The sequence below is a fragment of the Canis aureus genome, chromosome 16 (assembly GCF_053574225.1).
Source record: "Canis aureus isolate CA01 chromosome 16, VMU_Caureus_v.1.0, whole genome shotgun sequence".
Lineage (NCBI taxonomy): Eukaryota > Metazoa > Chordata > Mammalia > Carnivora > Canidae > Canis > Canis aureus.
The window spans coordinates 48,961,965-48,981,632 of record NC_135626.1 but is presented as its reverse complement, the minus strand read 5'-3'; the positions used below and the strand labels follow the sequence as shown (position 1 = coordinate 48,981,632).

The following is a 19,668-nucleotide window of genomic DNA, read 5'->3' as shown; positions in this document are numbered from 1 at the left end:
GACTGAGCCCCGGGCACCGCCGGGCTCCCGGGTCCCCGCGCCGAGGCTGGGTGATGGCAAGGAGAGGGCACCGTGTGCAGACTTGGGGTGTTCCAGCAAACTGCCGGCTCCCTCTGCCTCGGAGGGGGGTGTGCGCGTGTGTCGCGGGGGGGCTCCCCCTCTCCTGCCTCCTCTGAGAGGGCCTGACCTGAGCCCCCCCGCCTCTCCCGGGCTGCAGCTCGCGGGGTCCGCCTTGGCCCCTCCCCGGGCGGGCGCCCCTGCCCAGGCGGGCCAGGAAGCGTCGGTCCCCGCCCCGCGCGGCTAGGCCCGCAGCCGGGGGACTTTGGAGTCGAGGAGGAAGCGCGGCGGGGCGGGGAGGTGGGGGTGTGTCGGAAGGCGGCGGCGGGGTTTTATAACCCGCAGGGCGGCCGCGGCGCGGGAGAAGGGGCAGCGCCGCACCGTGCACCGCGCACCGCGCACCCGCACCGCGCACCGCGCACCGCGCACCGCGCCATGGGGGCCGCGCCGGGCCGTCCCGGGCGGGGGCCGCTGCCGCTGCCGCTGCTGCTGCTGCTGCCGCTGCTCCTGCCGCCGCCGCCGCCGCCCGCCGCCCTGGCGCTCGACCCCGAGCTGCAGCCCGGAAACTTTGCCGCCGACGAGGCCGGGGCGCAGCTCTTCGTGCAGAGCTTCAACTCGAGCGCCGAGCTGGTGATGTACCAGAGCACGGTGGCCAGCTGGGCGTACGACACCAACATCACCGAGGAGAACGCGCGGCGCCAGGTGGGCGCGCGGGCCCGGGGCGGGGGCGGGGCGGGGCCCGGGCGCCCAATCACAGGCCCGCGGCCCGGCGCTGGGGGGCGGGGAGCCCCCGACCCCGCCGAGCCCCGCAGACCCGCGGTGGTGTCCCCGCGCGGTGCCGGGCGCATGGTCCGTGCCCGGTGCGAGCACCGAGGGGACGGAGCCGGCTCCCCTGGCCTCGAGCCCCCCCCGGTGGCGGCGCCCCGGGACGACCTCGGGCTGGGTCAGGGTGCCCGCTCGCTCCGGCCGCGGCCCCGGTGGCTTCAGCCTGCCCCTCACGGCTCCTGCCCCTGCTCATCGCCGCCTCCTTACCCTCCTCTCCAGCCGCCTCTCTTCTGGCCCCCGTTTCTGCTCCACCGTCCACCTGAGGCCGATTCCCCCAGTTCCTGACCCCGCAGGCCCGAGAGGAGGCCCCAGTGTCCGGGAGCCCCCCCGCCTTCCTCCCGTTTAAGGAGCCATGGCCTCCCTGTATCCCCCCGGTGCCCGCAGGAGGAAGCGGCCCTGCTCAACCAGGAGTTTGCTGAGGTCTGGGGCCAGAAGGCCAAGGAGCTGTATGACCCGATCTGGCAGAACTTCAGCGACCCAGTCCTGCGAAGAGTCATCAGTGGTGTGCGCACCCTGGGCCCTGCCAACCTGCCTGTGGAGAAGCGTCAGCAGGTGGGCCCTCGGACCTGGGCGGCGAGGCAGAAGTGGCCAGCTTGCCTCCAGGGCGTCCGGGCGCTGGCGGGGGAGCCTGGCAGGAAGGGACCCTGGGTGGGAGGCACCCTGGCTGCAGGAGAAGCCTCTGAGCCCAGAATGGCTTCCTGAAACATTGATTTCTCTTAGAGATGGGGTGTAGAAAGTGAAGTTCAAGTAAACGGATGAAAAGGGGGTTTTCAAAGTGTCTCCATCGAGGGATTTGGTGTATGGGTTTCTGAAAGACAGAGGACTGAGAAGGCATTGAGACCAGAGAGTCGAGAGGGGTTTGCCCTCATTGCAAGGCGGTGACTGAACTTGGACTTGAACCCCATCCCAAATTCTAAGGACACTTGTTTCCGCATCCACAGGCTGCCCCACTGGGAGGGGGATCAGTAGATTAGTGATCAGAAGTGTCCTGAGTGTCCTGGCCACGTCCCCTCTCCAGGCCTCCTTTTCATCCTAGCAAAGAGAGGAGAGGGGCGCCACCAGATTGTCTCTGGGGGTGTTCACTGCTAACATTTTCTCAACTCTAACTCTCCAGTACAACGCTCTGCTGAGCAACATGAACAGGATCTATTCCACAGCCAGGGTCTGCTTCTACCCCAACAAGACTGCCATCTGCTGGTCCCTGGACCCAGGTATGGCTCTGTCTCTATTGTCTCGGTTGGGGCTTCCCAGCCCTACCCCAAGGCCCAGCTGCACCCAGGAAGAGGGTGTGTTTAATGGGAGGGCCCTGAGGCACCTGGGTGGCTCAGTGGTTGAGCATCTACCTTTGGCTCAGGTCATGGTCCCAGGGTCCTAGGATGGAGTCCTCCATCAGGCTCCCCGCCATAGAAGCCTGTTTCTCCCTCTGCCTATGTCTCTGCCTCTCTCTGTGTGTCTCTCATGAATAAATAAAATCTTAAAAAAAAAAAAAAAAGGGAGGGCCCATGGAGGGAGTGGGTAAACCCAAAGGTATTGACCTCCAACCAGGGCTGAACAGTCAGATGCTCCCACATCCCTGCTTCTCCCAGCAGACTGATTTCTGAAACTCCAGCCTCCAGCTCCCACACCATCCCTGCCTCCATGGGTGCTTTGGCCTCTCCTATTCCCACTAGCCTTATTCCTGGCCGCCTGTGTTTTTTCCCTTTCATGGGTCCTTTCAGTCTCCCCAGAGCCCTCCACAGGCCTTAGACCCCTTGTGACCCTCCTTCTCTCCTCCCACACCCACAGCCCCCTCATCTACCAGGTGGCCTAAGGTTAGCACTCCAACCAATGAGAGCTGTGAAGGATCTGTCTGGGTTTTGGCCTCTGGACACATCCTCTTTGTATCCCCTCCCTTAGAGCCTCACTTCCGTGGGGACAAGGGTCTCTCTTGAGTGCTTGCTTTGCATAGCTCCCAGCCCCATCCCGCCCAGCCTGTGGGCAGCCCTTGCCTTTGGGGACACTGTGATGAAAAGGGGGTTTTCAAAGTGTCTCCATCGAGGGATTTGGTGTATGGGTTTCTGAAAGACAGAGGACTGAGAAGGCATTGAGGCCAGAGAGTCGAGAGGGGTTTGCCCTCATTGCAAGGCGGTGACTGAACTTGGACTTGAACCCCATCCCCATGTGATGTTGAGGAAGCAGATAGAGATGGTGAGGACTGGCATGTGAGCTCTACTGTAGACCGTTGCTGCCTTGGTGGAAGCAACTGACCCTGCTCCCCTGTGTCTCAGAGCTCACCCACATCATGGCCATCTCAAGAAACTACGCCCTGCTGCTCTATGCCTGGGAGGGCTGGCACAATGCTGTGGGCACCCCGCTGAAGCCCCTGTACCAGAACTTCACTGTCCTCAGCAATGAGGCCTACCAGAAGGATGGTGAGTTCGCCCACCCCATCCATGGTGGGAGTGAGTGCTGCCCTTCCCACCTTGCTGGGTGCTCCCCCATCCCCTGGCCCCACGGAGCCCAACCCCCGAGTCACACAGAGCAGCCATTACAATGACTCCATATACTGACTCAAGAAGGCACAGGTAGGTAGTGGACGGTGGAACCAGCTCAAGCCCCACCTGCCTTCATCCAGGCGGCTGTGCGGCCCTCACACTGCGCCTCCTGGCACACTTTGAAGCCCTAGCGCTCATCTTCACCTCTCCAGGATCTATCTAGCTGGAGTTAGAACAACCCCTAGTTGGAAAGTCTTAGAGCAGCAGCCCCCAAGCCGTCTTTCCTAACTAGCTGGCAGATACACGGGCCCGCAGCCAGGAGAATGGTGAAGCAGTAGCTGGGTGCCCCAGCCTGGGGCCTGAGCTGCACCCCAAACACTCCCCACCCTCCCCCCAGGCTTCTCAGACACAGGGGCCTACTGGCGCTCCTGGTATGAGTCGCCTACCTTCGTGGAGGATCTGGAGCACCTCTACCATCAAGTAGAGCCCCTCTACCTGAACCTCCATGCCTACGTCCGCCGCGCACTGCACCGCCGATATGGAGACAGATACATCAACCTCAGGGGACCCATCCCGGCTCACCTGCTGGGTAAGAATGTCACCTTGTCTCCCTCCACGCGTGTCCCACAGATTGTCCTCCACCTGTGTCACATTCTAGAGCACTCCTGCACATGAGCCCATGTGACTCCCTCAACAACCCCTTAAGGCAGGTGGCCCTTCTCAATCGTCAGTACTGTTCCTACTTTTCAGACAGGGTGCCCAGGGCTGGAGGCACATCGACTTAGCAGAGGGCAGAGAACTAGTAAAAGGTGGAGCTAGGAGTCACAGTGAAGACTTTGACTCCAGGTCCAATGCGGGAGGAATGATGATCTTAGACTATGTTCCAGGAAGCAAGCCCTTTGGAGGGCCTGCCTCAGCATCAGGAGTCGGGGACCCTGGTAGCATAGGGAAGGAACTTAGGCTCCCCCTGTCAACCCTGGGGAACCCAGAGCATTTGGGAGTGCGAGTGGGCCTGAGATGCTGAGCAGGCTGCTACACTTGAGTGCCCAGGCTCCAGGTGCCAGGGACCCAGAGTCCTGCTCAGTGACACACCTGGGGAAGCGGGCAGGGAGGACACTGGCCAGGCAGGGAGCTAAACTGTCTGGCCTCCCTCCTCTGTCTAGGGGACATGTGGGCCCAGAGCTGGGACAACCTCTATGACATGATGGTGCCTTTCCCCGACAAGCCCAGTCTCGATGTTACCAGCACTATGGTGCGCAAGGTAAGCTCGGAGTCAGGCTGGGGTGGGGGTAGCACACAGGAGTCAGACATGGGGAGAAGGGGAGAAAGAAGTCACATGAGGGAGATGGGGAGGGGAGGGACCTCGCTCCGTCCCTTTCTATGGCCTGGAGTGTATGTACAAACCGTGAGTTGAGGCCTGTGTCCTGGCTGAAGTGCCAACCCCCCCCTCCAGGACCCCTCAGGTAAGTGGAGTGTGGGTAACCATCTACTTTTGTTTTCCCACTGTGGTTAATAGGGGCTCTGCTTCTGGGAAGGGAGGCCGCAGAGCAGAGACTCCCGTCATGGGAAAGGAGCCAACCCTAGGCCTGCCCCCCACCCACCCCAGGACAACCACAGTGAGCTCCCATAGCTGGTCCCTGACTTGTACCTGCACACCCCCCACCAGGGTTGGAACACTACGCACATGTTCCGGGTGGCAGAGGAGTTCTTCACCTCCCTAGGGCTCTCGCCCATGCCTCCTGAGTTTTGGGCAGGGTCCATGCTGGAGAAACCAACCGACGGGCGTGAGGTGGTGTGCCATGCCTCTGCCTGGGACTTCTACAACAGGAGAGACTTCAGGTCTAGACATGGGAGGGAAGGGGGGGCGGTCTGGAGCTCCAGGAAGGGTGGGCTCGCTGGGCACGGAAAAGCCAGTTTCCAGGTCCACCTCCACCCCAGCCCCAATACTGTTTGGGGGCCGCTGGGTCTCTTCCAAGGTCATTGGGTATATGAGACCCTTTGGGCTGCCCTCCCTTGGCAGCTTTGGCAGGTGGCGGCTCTGTACACTGGAGTGGAGGAGAAAGACCTGAGTGTGGGCTGGACAAGGCAAAGCATTTATATGTTTCCACCAGCTCCTTGGAGGCGCAGGGCCGTGTCCGCTTGGCTCCTTTCCCTTAGGTGCCAGCCTCCCTGTGCTCTGGCCCTTGCCCTGCCCTGTCCCTCACCTTCACGCTCACCATCTCTCTGCCCCAGGATCAAGCAGTGCACGCGGGTTACGATGGACCAGCTGTCCACGGTGCACCACGAGATGGGCCATGTGCAATACTATCTGCAGTACAAAGAGCAGCCTGTCTCCCTGCGCCAAGGGGCCAACCCCGGCTTCCATGAGGCCATCGGGGATGTGTTGGCGCTCTCCGTCTCCACTCCTGCACATCTTTACAAAATTGGCCTGCTGGACAATGTCAGCAATGACATAGGTATGGGAGGTGGAGAGGACCCAGCCCAGCCCCACCTGGACCCTATTCCAGCCCAAGCAGGACAGCTTGCCCACGCTCCCACCTGCGCTTCCTGGTTCTTCCTCTCTGCCCCAGGTCAGGAGGCTCTGGGGATCCACCTGGAGCCTCACAGCTCACCCCAAGTCCCAACTGGACACTGCCCAAGGACCCTCTCCCAAGCAGGGCTCTATGGTCGTGAAGGCTGGCCTTCCCTTCTCTATGTCTGCCGACTCCGCCTCCTGCTGGCTCCTGCCCAGTCCCACCCTATCCAGCTGGACTCGCATCTCCTTCTGACCTCACTCTTCTCATCTTGTCTTCCAACAGAAAGTGACATCAATTTCTTGTTAAAGATGGCACTGGAAAAAATTGCCTTCCTGCCCTTCGGCTACTTGGTAGACCAGTGGCGTTGGGGGGTCTTTAGTGGGCGTACCCCCCCTTCCCGCTACAACTTTGACTGGTGGTATCTTCGGTGAGTAAAGAGGGAGCAGGAAAGGGCCTAACCCCAACGTGGCTGATGTTGTCTCCACCCTTTTCCCTACCTATTCTTTCCTACCTAAAACTCCCTCCTCCAGGAAGTCTTCCACCATTCACCAAAAGGGGGAAGGGACAGCCTGGTGGGAACACCTGCAAAGGCCAAAGCAGCAGAAGTGCACAACACTTCTGTCCTAAGACAATTGAACCACTCTCTTCTAGAACCAAGTATCAGGGGATCTGTCCTCCAGTTGCCCGAAATGAAACCCACTTTGACGCCGGAGCTAAGTTTCACGTCCCAAATGTGACACCATACATCAGGTACTAGCGGCCCCCTCCTGCCCAGTTCTGTCCCACCATTTGTCCCCATGATCCTCTGCTCCCTCGCCCCCAGAGCCTGAATTTAAGTAGGCCTCTCTCTTGCGCCCGCTGGCTTCTCTCTTCTCCCCTAAGGCAGCCCCTTTCTGCCCCGGGAGGAGCTGCATGGGGCCTGGGCGAGGCCCCCCCCGCCCCCCTAATGCCCCTCCTGTACTGGCAGGTACTTCGTCAGTTTTGTCCTGCAGTTCCAGTTCCATCAAGCCCTGTGCAAGGAGGCAGGCCACCAGGGCCCGCTGCACACGTGTGACATCTACCAGTCCACCCAGGCGGGGGCCAAGCTCCGGTGTGTAGGGGCATGGGGAGGGCCAGTGGGAGGCGAGGGGAGAGGCAGGAGGGAGATGTGTCTGGAAAGCGACAGGCTGCTCATAGGAGAGCCACGGGGCTCCTGGTGGAGGGTGCCTTTCTTCCTTTCCACGCCCGTCTGCCTCTCATCAAGTATTTACGGAGTCCCTGCTCCCCTGCCAAGCTCCTAGTCTCCAGAGTCCTGCTGTTGCTGTTCTGGGAGGTGGGCCAGAGGCCCGGCTGGGATGCAGGCCTGAGCCTCGTACCCACCGTGCCCACTCTGCCCGACAGGGAGGCACTGCGGGCAGGCTCCTCAAGGCCCTGGCAGGACGTGCTCAGGGAGGCGATTGGCTCAGACACCCTGGACGCTCAACCACTGCTCGACTACTTCCAGCCCGTCAGCCGATGGCTGCAGGAGCAGAACAAGCGCAACGGCGAGGTGCTGGGATGGCCAGAATACCAGTGGCGGCCACCGATGCCCAACAATTACCCACAGGACATTGGTAAAGCCCTGAGTGAGGGTGGGGCGGGTGCTAAAGTGAGTTCTCAATTCCGGGCTCCGGACCCAGTCCCCTTGGTTCCTGGTTCCTGGTTCCTGGTAGCAGCAAACAGCTGGGCCCCGGCACCCTACCCCAAAAGACTGTGCAGCACCCTTAGCTCATCACAGGGACCCGGGCGGAGAATGGGCATGTCTTTTTCCCCAGCATTCTAGGGAGGGTGTGTCTAGATCTAAGTGCCCCCCCGGGGGGGGCAGGCTGGTGGGCACACTGCTCTATGAGATCACATTACAGGCTCCACTCTTATTGGCCAGAGGGCTGTGGCTACAGGGCTCTGGTGTCCTGCGGCCATGGGCCAAGGTTGGGCTGCTCCAGGACTGCCTAGCCTCTTTCTCCTCCTGCTCTGCTGTGGGCACCCTATGCTGGTCCCCAGCCAGGAGGCCACCTACCAGGTGACAACCACCCAGGGAACAACCAGCCAGGCAAAAACCAGAAGCCAGACAACAACTCACCAGACAACTCACCAGGCAACAAGCAGCAGCCAGACAACCCAGAGCCCAAGTGGTAGCAGCTGGGGGGCAGGACGGGGCCTGGAAGGAAAGGAGCAGGAGGTGGGGGCAGTTCTGGGGGCAGAAGCAGGCCAACCTGCAACAGAGGGCAAGGGGAGGCCTGTCTGTTTCCCTCTCTGTTCCACAGGCCTGGTGACCGATGAAGTTGAGGCCAGAAGGTTTGTGGAGGAATATGACCGGAGATCGCTCGTGATATGGAATGAATATGCTGAGGCTAACTGGAACTATAACACCAATATCACCACAGAGACCAGCAAGATCCTGGTAGGGGGCCCCCTCCATGCCCTGGACTCGCATGGGCACCCACACTCACGCACACGTACAGCACATATGTGCTCCTCCCCTCAGGGACTGATCCTCCAAACCCAAGGCAGAGCCAAATGCCCCCTCCCTCCCTCAGTGTGGCTGCAGAGGGGTGGGGCGAGGGGAGCAGAGCTGTCAGAATTTGTGAAAAATCTAGATGGAATATCTCAAATAATACTCGGCTTCAGGTTTGGGTGGGCATCTACTCAATGCCTAACAAAGTTGTCTTTCATTAGCAAGTAATCTGCTGTTAGTACTAGAATGGTTTGCACAGACAGGTGATGCTAAGGGTGGATTTTTAGATTGACAACCCCTTTTTGCCACCACAGTGAGGGCTAGCTTCCCCTCACCCCCTTCCCTGCCTATGTGGTAAGCGCAGGTTACACCGAGGTGAGCCACAGAGAGCTAATGTTTTTTGAAGACTATTGTTTGTTGGCCACCATTCCTTGGTGCTTTACATCTCCTGCCTCCTTTGTTCTTCAACAGCCTTGCAAAAGTAGTGATCTTATTCACATTTTACAGAAGGGACTCCGAAGCTCAGAGAGGCCACAGAGCTAATACCAACCTTCTCCATCCTAACAAGTTACAGGCTGGGCTTCCCCTTCTCTACCCCAGCCAGGATATGTCTTGTGTGACTATGGGTATCCGTTGAGGGACATGTACCGCATGCAAGACATTACAGACATTACAGACAGTCCAGGTTGAAGAGCAAAGGCAACAATCTGATAAAACAGCCCCCCGCCATGGCAGCCCCCAGTCCCCTCCAGTAGTCCTCCTTTGACACAGCTCCTGGGCCTCACGACATGCCTCCCCCTATACCTTCAGCTGCAGAAGAACATACAGATGGCAAACCACACCTTCAAGTTTGGCACCTGGGCCAGGCAGTTTGACGTGACTAACTTCCAAAATGCGAGCATCAAGCGGATGATAAAGAAAATTCAGGACCTAGAACGGGCAGCACTCCCTGCCAAGGAGCTGGAAGAGGTATGTGGCTTGTGGCTTGTGGGGAGCAGGGAATGGAAGATCCAGGACCAGGACCAGGTCCTGGCTCAGGGGAGTGAGCCTAGTACAAGGTCTGGCCTTCGTGCTGCTTCCTCTTCCTCTATCTGTTGTGACATCTGCCGTGGTGACATCACCCACAGAATTACTGAGAAGGGAGCACCTTTGGGAACACACTCCCCCAGCTCCACAGTAACCCCCCACCCCCCGGGTGGTGCCAGGGGCAGAACGGGTAGCAAAGGTTGCAGCTTGCCGCCTGTCTTCTTCCTCCTGCAGTACAACAAGATCCTGCTGGACATGGAAACCACTTACAGCGTGGCCTCTGTGTGCCACACCAACGGCACTTGTCTGCAGCTGGAGCCTGGTGAGTGCACGTGGGGAACGAGAGGGAGATGGGGGAGGCTGGCGTTGGCAGTGTTAGGGGTGCTGGCCCTTGGAGAGGGTCAGGTGCTCCTACCTCGTGGGGGACTCACTCGCTGTTTTCTACCAGTGGGGCTTCTCTGCCACCACTTAGATTGGGCACGTACTTCATCTCCAAGCTGATCGTAGCCTTATATCCACCCTTCTGCCCCCTCTGGGCCCTCCCTGGATTCCTCTCTATTCCTCTCTGCCCTCTGCCCTTCAAAGTAGGAGGTACCTCAAATTTGTCTGTTGAGTGCTTAGATCCCCAACTAGGGATAGTAACTCTAGGTACCTTCCTTCCTTCACCCTATCTGTGTCTTTCCCACCTTCTCTGGCCTCCTCCTTGCTCCCCCATCCCCCAAATTGAAGCCACAGCTCATAGAACCCAATCCCATCTTAAAGGAATGGACCAGCTCTTGCTTGTCCCCTTTCTCTCTCCACATTGGCTGGTCCTTTTTACCTTCTTCCCTTTGAAAGAGCTCACCCTGGACACCCAAGTACCTGCACACAGATATGTTCCCTTCTCCCTCCTGACCCATTCTCCCAAGGGTTGGGGAGCCAGAGGCATAAACATTCTTCCTGAGGAATCGCTACCCAGAAACCATCTCTTCCTGGCCCTCTGCCCAACTCCCACATTAGAACAATGACAAATAGAGGGGAAATGGAAAATAAACAGGAGAGAGAGACAGTTTTCCTGAGACAGGGTTTGGCCTACGGTTTGTATACATGGGGATGCACGCACAGTGTTGTGGGGGCGTATGTGTGCTGTGTGCATGTGTGTGCGCACGGTTATGGAGAAGAGCGTTAAAGGGAGTGTAGTCTTCACCCTCTCCCCCACCCCCCACCAATTAGCCTCTTAATCCAGACCTGGGCCATCAGATCACTGCCGTTAGTAAGATGAAGAAGCACCCACAAAACAGAATACATCAGCAGAGGGCAGAGGTGAAATTCTCCAAATATGTTTTTTTTTTTTTCAAACAATTCATTGGAATGTACTTTCTCTGTGAGAAGGAGGTATCACGAAGCATATTCCAAAACAGGGAGAGAGAGAGCACAAGTCAGATAATGAGGTGTGTATGGCCCTGAATGGTTGTAGCCTTCCGGCGCAGGCTGGTGGCCAGGAAGGGGAGCCACCACTGGTCTGCGTGGGGCTTCAGAAATGACATGTGAGTTCAGGCCATTCTCGTTCCGGCTCCGCCCCGTGCATGTCAGCTCCATGCAATCCATATGGAGGAGGCTACACACGCGGCATGGCTTTGACAGGACACAGAGCCAGGACTTCTGGCTCCTTGAAGGTGCTGGGATGGCTCTCTGTACTTTGTCTCCATGGCTGTCCTTGTATTCCGTCCAGTTCACGAGCAGTTTGTGAAAGATGTCCTGGGTCCCGTGAGGACGCAGAGACCAATGAGGCACACACCCTGCTCAGGGGCCTCATGCTCCCATTAGATTTTTTCACCCCCATGAATGTTGGTTTACCCCCATTTTACAGATAGGGCAAGGGGGGTCTTGTGACCCGTGAGGTTATTCTGGGACACTAGATAGGAACTTGGGTCTTGTGACCTCCAAACCATTTGTCCTTCCCACGGAGGGATGAGCAGGGAATCAGTGGGCACCAGCAGCAGCTCCAGGGTCTGGACCTTTGCTTTGTGCCTGGTTGGGCCACTTCCTGGCTGGGGGGACCTGCCATGTCACCAAAACACTCATGTGAAAACCAGCGCACCCCTCACAGGAGTGTTGTGCCCCCTAAGCCTGAGGCGGTTGCCCTGTGGAGACCTTTCTAGAAAGTGCACCACCCTTTCTCCCATTTCACTAGACTTGTTGCCTGTACAGGCCTTTTCACGAGTCTCACCATGCTTACCCCAGCTCCAAACCCCTGTGACTGACTTCACCTTATAGGAGGTGGGAGGGGAGTCAAGGGCTAGAGGCTCGAGCCATTCAACCCGTCCCTGCAGATCTGACGAATCTGATGGCCACATCCCGGAAATATGAAGATCTGCTGTGGGCCTGGAAGAGCTGGCGAGAAAAAGTGGGGAGAGCAATCCTCCCTTTTTTCCCCAAGTACGTGGAACTTGCCAACAAGGCTGCCCGGCTCAACGGTAAGTCCCTCCTGCCAGTATCACTAGCTCTCTGGTTCCAGCCCTACTAGGGGCCTCTGAAGCATCCTCTGAGCCCCAAAACTTGATGAGAGGGAGGTCCCTAGAGGAGGTGGGGCTGAGGGCACTCCAGGACTGGTCGGGTGTCCAGAGAGCCTGGCCACATCCCCTCTGCAGGCTACGAAGATGCAGGTGACTCCTGGAGAGCCATGTATGAGATGCCGTCCCTGGAGCAAGACCTGGAGCAGCTTTACCAGGAGCTGCAGCCACTCTACCTGAACCTCCACGCCTACGTGCGCCGGGCCCTGCACCGCCACTACGGGCCCCAGCACATCAACCTGGAGGGCCCCATTCCAGCTCACCTGCTGGGTGAGGACAAGTCCTGGGGGGGAGGGCCAGTGCTATCCAGAGGGCAGAGGGCAGGCTGGGGGGGATCTTTGGACAGCATGTCAGGTGGCTGGAATGAAGATGTGAGGCCGGAGCTGGGGTGGGGTGGCAGCTGGGTGCAAGGAGATGAGCCCCCTGCTTGCTTTGAGCACCACAATTGCTACAGAGCCACATGGGGCGGGTCACCCAGATGGATCAGTGGAGGAATTTATAATAATGATGCAGGAGACCATACCACCCAAGATGGCAGCTCAAGACGGCATAACAGCGGGGAGGCAGGGGGTGAGGAAAGGCTGTGAGTTAGACCTGGGGCCTCCCCATAGGTGGCATGTGACCAGAGCCTTGAAAGATGACAGGCTCGGACAGACGGAATGGGAGATGTAGTGGGAGGAAGGAGAAGAGCAGACACAAAAGGTTCAGGCTAAGGGGAGTTAGGAGAACAGAGGAGAGTATGGAGAGTGTAGATCCATCCCAGCTTTTGGACCCTCGTTTTTTTTTTAGGGGTTGTAAACTGAGATGCCCTGAACACAGGAAGTAGGTAGTGGAAGACAGAGAGGGGTGGTGGAGAGAGCAGCAAAGCCAGAGGCTATCGGGTTCTTGTCCCCGTCGGGCCACTGAGAACACATCCTTGGAGGGCTTGTTACTGTGAGCAGAGGCCAGACAGGGCCACAGACCATTCGCCAATCATGAGGGAGACCCCAGAAATTCATCCAGGTTTGGGGACCTTGTAGCCTAAGAGACCAGCCATCCTGGATCCCACTCAGGTGAGACCAAGAATATCAGAATGGACATCAGCTTGATGACTGAGGAACACAGAGCCCGAAGAGGAGGCCCTGTGCCCAATGGCCCTGGGAATGGGGGCAGAGCTGGGGCATAGAGCTCAGACCTTGGCACTCAGAGCCAGTAATGACCTGGTGGGCTGGATGTGGAGGCTGGAGACAATGCATATCAAATGCCTAACACAGTTTGCAAACAGTAGGTGCTCAAGAGACGCTGTTAAGATCCTAAGACTGGGATCTGGTTCCTTCTCCATGGGTGATGGTGCTGAGTGTAGGAAATAACACCTGTTTCTCCCCTTTCTCTTCTCTTCCCCCATCTGCCTCCAGGGAACATGTGGGGTCAGACGTGGTCCAACATCTATGACTTGGTGGTACCCTTCCCTTCAGCCCCCAAGATAGATGCCACAGAGGCCATGATAAAGCAGGTGCACACTGGGCCCCTGGTCACATTTCTGCTCCTCCAGGGCAGCCCCAGGGCACAGGGGAGGGGAGACCTCTGCCTCAGTGGGACAGGAATTCCCTCTGGCTTGGCCCTCTTCCAACCCCCACCCTGACTGCAGCACACAGTCTGCTCCCTTCGTCCCGCCCCCAGTTTTGGCAGAGCTCCCTCTGCTTGCAGGGCTGGACTCCCAAAAGGATGTTTGAAGAAGCGAACAATTTCTTCACCTCCCTGGGGCTGTTGCCTGTGCCCTTTGAGTTCTGGAATAAGTCAATGCTGGAGAAGCCGACTGATGGGCGGGAAGTAGTGTGCCATGCCTCCGCCTGGGACTTCTACAATGGCAAGGACTTCAGGTGTGTCCAGGTGGCAGCCAGGGGACCATATCCTGAGGCCAGTAGCAAGGAGATGAGCCAAGTAAAGGTTCTACTATTGTCCCCTCAGCCATAGCAAGCAAAGCAAGTATAGGGACCAGAGCTTAGGATGAGGGGTCAAGAGCATTGGGCCTGACCCTGGGCTTAGCCATTCGCTTCTGGCAGGGGCATCTTGTCTACCAGATGAGGGTCTTCTCGGGCCCTGACCAGTCCTGGGTGAGAGCAGTGTGAGCTGCCTAGCTTTCTCTCATTCTGGGGCGGCCCCTGCGTATCGCAGGCCATCTATGTGGGTGTGTGTGCCTTGATACAGAGAAGAACCTGAGGGCACTGAGGACTTCACACAGATCCACCATCGGCAGAGGCTCAGAAGTTGTCTTCATCAGAGGATAGTTATTTATTGCTGCAGAACAAACCACCCCAAACTTAGTGATATAAAAAAAAATTGTTCATGTTCATGATTTTATGAGTCAGGAGAGCAGGCAACATGAAGTGGACATGGCTTGCTCCTGCTGTACAATGATGGAGACCTCAGCTGGGGTGGCTCTGATGGCTGGAGACGGCAGGGTAGCTCAGTGGGGCCATCTGTCTGGGGACTCGGTTCTGGCCCTTGATTGGGTTCCTCATCTTTTCTCCATGTGGCATGCACTGGGACAGAAGGGATCAAGTTGGCTTCTTTATTCAGATGTTGAGTCCTTGGACTGGGATGATTGGAGCAGCTGGGGGTTGGTGGGACATCTCTGTCTCCAGGCTAGCCTGGGCTTCCTCCCAGTATGAGAGTCAGGTAGATTTCCTACTTGGCACTTGGCATCCCCCAGAAAGAAGGCAAAAATAGCCAGTCCTGCTAAGGCTAAATCCAAAACTGGCAGTCATTTATGCCACACTTTATTGGCTAATGCAAGTCACAAGGCCAACCCAGATTCAAAGGAGGGAAAGAAGACCCCATGTCTTGGGAGAAGTGGCAAAGATGATCTGCCACTATTGACGAAGTGTCTTCTTATAAGAGTGGACATAGAGAGACTAGAACAAACCAGCCAGGGTTCACTGGATTGCCTGCCCTTGGGCCCTTCCTCCAAAGGTATGAGGACTTCAACTGTAGGGCTAGATGTAGACAGAATCTGGGAGTCTTCCCTTATATGAGGAGTCATAGGAGAAGATGGACAGACCCCAACCTTGGTGTAATGGGGATGCTGGGAAGCTCTTCCCCTCCCAATACAATGACAGAAAAACAGGGTCAACTGAACTGAAGGGCTCTGAAATCCTCATAGGGGATTTCACTGGCTCACAAAAGAGAATGTGGAAAGGGACACCTGGGTGGCTCAGCGGTTGAACGTCTGTCTTCGGCTCAGGGTGTGATCCCGGAGTCCTGAGATCGAGTCCCACATCGGGCTCCTTGCATGGAGCCTGCTTCTCCTTCTGCCTATGTCTCTGCCTCTCTCTGTGTGTCTCTTATGAATAAATAAATAAAATCTTAAAAAAAGAGAAAAAATGAGGAAAGAGAGGAAGGTGGGACCTCCAGTGTGGACAGCTCTGCAGATGACATTTCAGCCCTAGCCGTAGACGTCCGGGGGTGAATATGTTTGCTGGTGTTGGGCACATGGGAGGCAGAATAGCTCAGAATAACTGTTGTTTGCTCCAGGAAGCCTAAGTCTTAGAAGAGACAAAATGTGTGCATGAAAAACAACGGAACCCACATTCTAGAAACTCCTACACTAATAACTGAGTGTCCCAATGCCTCTAGAGCATGTACTTTGTACAGTTAGAAAACATGGCAGCAGTGAGGGCTGGAGTTATTGAGGGAAGCTGGAGGCAGAGAGTGGCCTGAATGACCATGCTTTAGGGGCTTCCAACCCTCAGATTCCCTCTTTCTCAGGCTTACTCCATGCCTCCTTTGGTTTTCCTTCCCATAATGCTGTGTTTCCTGCACAGAGCATTGATGGGCATCTGCTCTGTGTGCAGTAAGGACAGCAGATGCCTTTGCCCCGCCCCCGTGTTCCAGGATCAAGCAGTGCACCACTGTGAACATGGAGGACCTGGTGGTGGCCCATCACGAGATGGGCCACATACAGTATTTCATGCAGTACAAGGACTTGCCTGTGACCTTCCGGGAGGGCGCCAACCCTGGCTTTCATGAGGCCATTGGAGATGTGCTGGCACTCTCCGTGTCTACCCCCAAGCACCTCCACAGCATCAACCTGCTGAGTAGCGAGAGCGGTGGCTACGGTGAGACAGGAACGGGAGGTCCTGGTGGGCAGAGGGGCTGAGAGGGGGCAGTGCGCTTGGGAAGCAGGGAGAGGACACTCGATGGCTCATAGACAGAGGCTGAGACAGAACAACGGAAAACAAGGATGCCACCAGCAGGGTGAGCCGGGAGGATGGAACCCACATACCAGCCCAAGAGGCAGGTTGCTAGACCCAGGGGGATATAGCCCTCTCCTGCCCTCTCCACCCGCTGCACACCTGTCCTGGCTGAGCCGCTGTGAGATGGCTGGAGATCTGATGACCAGCGTCCCTTCCCTCTGCAGAGCAAGACATCAATTTTCTAATGAAGATGGCGCTTGACAAGATCGCCTTTGTGCCCTTCAGCTACCTGGTTGACCAGTGGCGCTGGAGGGTATTTGATGGAAGCATCACCAAGGAGAACTACAACCAGGAGTGGTGGAACCTCAGGTGCTAGAATGCTCCTGTGGGGGCCTGGGGTGGAGGGTGTCTCCATGGGTGTCTGCATGTGTGAGTGTTCAGGTCACTGTCTGTACACGTAGTGCATGTTTGTGTGTGTGTGTGTGTGTTTGTGTGTGTGTATGTAAGTGATGAGGTGCACAGGGGGTGATTGTGCAGAGAGGCACAACACACCAGAGTCTGGGGTGTTCTGTGTAGCTCCAGGGGCAAGGACTACCCTTTACTTAAAAAACACCAACTCCTCCTGACTTGATTCTCCCCAAACCCTCCCTTCAATTTTCCTTTCCCCTTGGCAGGCTGAAGTACCAGGGCCTCTGCCCCCCAGTGGCCCGTTCTCAAGGGGACTTTGACCCAGGGGCCAAGTTCCATGTTCCTTCAAGTGTGCCTTATATCAGGTAAAGGGGAAGGGAAGAGGTCATTCCGTATTCAAAGTGCCATCACTGCCCTGTCGGGGGCTCTCTGTCCAGTGACCTGGGGGGCCTGGCTGAGTGGCATGCTGTGCTGAGGCCACTCACCTGCAACTAAGGTTCACTCTTGTTTCACACTTTTGATGTGATGAGAGCCTCCCCCTCCAGGAGTTGAACACAGAAACTATTATAATTGGCTAATGGTTACAAGACCTTGGTTGGATAGTTAACATTATTAACTGTGACCCATAACTTTGGCTAGATCATGACCTAAGCACTGCTTTGTTTTTAAACAAGATTGTTATTCCTTTACTATATATTCAACATATTGCCCATGATATCATTTGAGTTGTACCTGGAAGAATGTCTATATAGTAAAGCAAGGGTTAGAGACCCAGTTGGATCTGGGGGCCCTCCCTGGGAGGGAAGGGTCTGGAGAGACCTCAAGGGGAGGGGTCCGGGTGTCTCTGAGCTGCAGGTAGGCTGAGGCCACCTGTGAGGCAAAGCAGAGGGTGGTGAGGGCTGCCCCAGGAGGGCTGTAGCCACCTCTAGCCCTTGCCACCTCTATTCCATGGAAGCCCAGTGAGGGAGGGCTTGTGATCACTGTGCCCACCTTTCCACCTTAGCATCTGACATGATGTCAGCATATAGTCAAGAAACAACTGTAGGGTGGGTGAATTGTGCTCCCAGAGTCCAGGAAGGGAGAGAAAGCCTGCTCAGATGTTCCAGAGAACATTAGGACCAAGGGGGCCCAAGGACATCTCAGAACAGGCCCAACCTGGGCAGTGGACGAGTATGACCTGTAAGGAGCACCTGCCTTTTCTGCTGGTTTCCCAGCTCCCAAGCCAGCATTAGCTTTCACATGGAAGCCAGTTGAAGATAATTCTCTAGGCAGGGTGGGCAAAGGAGACACATTCCAAATTCTGACCAGCAACCTTGGCAAAGCACTTTTAAGAAATGCCAGGAAAGTCAGTGGCACATGGCTTGTGCCCAGCATTCAAAGTGGGAGGCCTGCCCTGGTGGTTTGGGACATTCTGAACCCAGGGTGGAGAGGTTGCTCTGGACTTGACTGGCAGATTTCTACCAGGGAATCCCTGCTGTTTGGGATAAATGCAGGTGACCCTTGAGGCAACACCTGGCCTCTACTTACATTGACCCCAGGAATCAAGACCTCACTGCCTCGGAAGCAACCTGCCAAATCTTTGAAGGGCTCTGCCCTGACCCTCCTCACCTATGAGTGATCCCAGAGGCCCTCAGAACAGGTCCTCCTGAGATGTAAAGGGAGCCTCTCGGGTGGGAGGCATGGAGATGGGGAGCCTTGATGATCCTGAAGACCCGAGGGTGAGCTCACCCTGACATGCTGGCTGCAGTGGAAGATGAGGGGCGGCCAGGGCTCAGGGGCTCAGGTCCTCAACCACCCCCACCTCACCCCACGCTTCCCTCCACTCCAGGTACTTTGTTGGCTTTGTCATTCAGTTCCAATTCCATGAGGCTCTGTGTCAGGCAGCTGGCCATAAGGGCCCCTTGCACACGTGTGACATCTACCAATCTAAGGAGGCCGGGAAGCGCCTGGAGTGAGTCTTCTCTGCCTTTCTTCTGACCATTCCCCACCCTCTAACTCCTCAGCTTTGAGGAACCTGGTGGGGCTCTTCTGGAAACACCCACCAGTTTGGTGCCTGGACTGGGGATCCCAGGTGGAGCCTGTGCCAGGCCTGCATGTGGCATCCCAGTAGGAAACTAGAGCCTCTGGGCCCCAGTCATCCCTCCCCTACCCCCGCTCCCACCCCCAGACCCACCCCTGCCCTCCCAATCCCAAAGGAGGTTTAGGCTATGAAGGGGGGGATGGCGGGTGGGAATTAGGCCGGGCCAGGAGCAGTGAGCTTCTCCACCTGTCCTTCTGACTCGGTTTCCCTTCTTTGGCGCTGCCCCCAGGGATGCCATGAAACTGGGCTTCAGTAAGCCGTGGCCGGAAGCCATGAAGCTGATCACGGGCCAGTCCAACATGTCTGCATCAGCCATGATGAACTACTTCAAGCCGCTGCTGGACTGGCTGCTCACGGAGAACGGGCGGCACGGGGAGAAGCTGGGCTGGCCTCAGTACAACTGGACGCCAAACTCTGGTACTCCCCCCCCCCCCCCCGGGCCGGGCCCTCCCCCGTCGAGGCGGGCTGCAGTCCCAGAGCGAGGACAGGGAAGCCAGCCTGGGGAGCCCCGGCCGCCCGCCCACCGTCTGCCCCCTTGCTTCTCCCGCCCAGCTCGCTCCGAAGGCCCCTTACCGGGCACCGGCCGCGTCAACTTCCTGGGCCTGGATCTGGAGGAGCAGCAGGCCCGCGTGGGCCAGTGGGTGCTGCTCTTCCTGGGCGTCGCCCTGCTGGTGGCCACCTTGGGCCTCACCCAGCGGCTCTTCAGCATCCGCCACCACAGCCTCCGCCGGCCCCACCGAGGGCCCCAGTTTGGCTCCGAGGTGGAGCTGAGACACTCCTGAGGTGACCGCTGACCGGGCCGGGCCTGCCGGGGAGCGTCCGCCACCGAGAGACCCGACCGGGGGCTCGGGCCGTGGGCTGAGGACCCACCACTCCTCTCACGGCTCACCCCAGCGCGCCCGCCTCCTGTCACCCCGCCTGTCACCTCCCTCCTCACCACGCCTCGAATCCTGTGCTGACGATCCGCCCTCCGGACCACAAACCCCCGTGGCCCCTGCCCCCGAGTCCCCGGGCAGCAGGCCACCTAACACGGAGCCCCCTCCCCGTCTCTCTGTGAATACAATTAAAGGACCTGCCTCCCC

General features: G+C 57.6%; 1 protein-coding gene across 2 annotated transcripts; it reads left to right on the top strand.

Annotated features, from left to right (window-relative positions):
• The first annotated feature begins 477 nt into the window (after positions 1 to 477).
• On the top strand, positions 478 to 19,668 carry LOC144286849 (angiotensin-converting enzyme). Of its 2 annotated transcripts, XM_077853874.1 has the most exons (25): positions 478 to 759; positions 1,267 to 1,434; positions 1,997 to 2,093; positions 3,150 to 3,293; positions 3,754 to 3,945; positions 4,520 to 4,617; positions 5,023 to 5,195; positions 5,589 to 5,812; positions 6,155 to 6,299; positions 6,524 to 6,622; positions 6,840 to 6,962; positions 7,253 to 7,464; positions 8,155 to 8,291; positions 9,156 to 9,314; positions 9,606 to 9,693; positions 11,684 to 11,827; positions 12,002 to 12,193; positions 13,318 to 13,415; positions 13,610 to 13,782; positions 15,797 to 16,020; positions 16,323 to 16,467; positions 16,773 to 16,871; positions 18,335 to 18,457; positions 18,816 to 19,003; positions 19,139 to 19,668. In XM_077853874.1, exons 1-25 carry the CDS (start codon positions 493 to 495, stop codon positions 19,366 to 19,368), a joined length of 3,942 nt encoding a protein of 1,313 aa, XP_077710000.1. In that variant the 5' UTR covers positions 478 to 492; the 3' UTR covers positions 19,369 to 19,668. The 2 variants fall into 2 exon arrangements, with proteins under 2 accessions (XP_077710000.1, XP_077710001.1); XM_077853875.1 differs by lacking the exons at positions 478 to 759; positions 1,267 to 1,434; positions 1,997 to 2,093; ... (7 more) ...; positions 6,840 to 6,962; positions 7,253 to 7,464 and adding an exon at positions 7,753 to 8,022.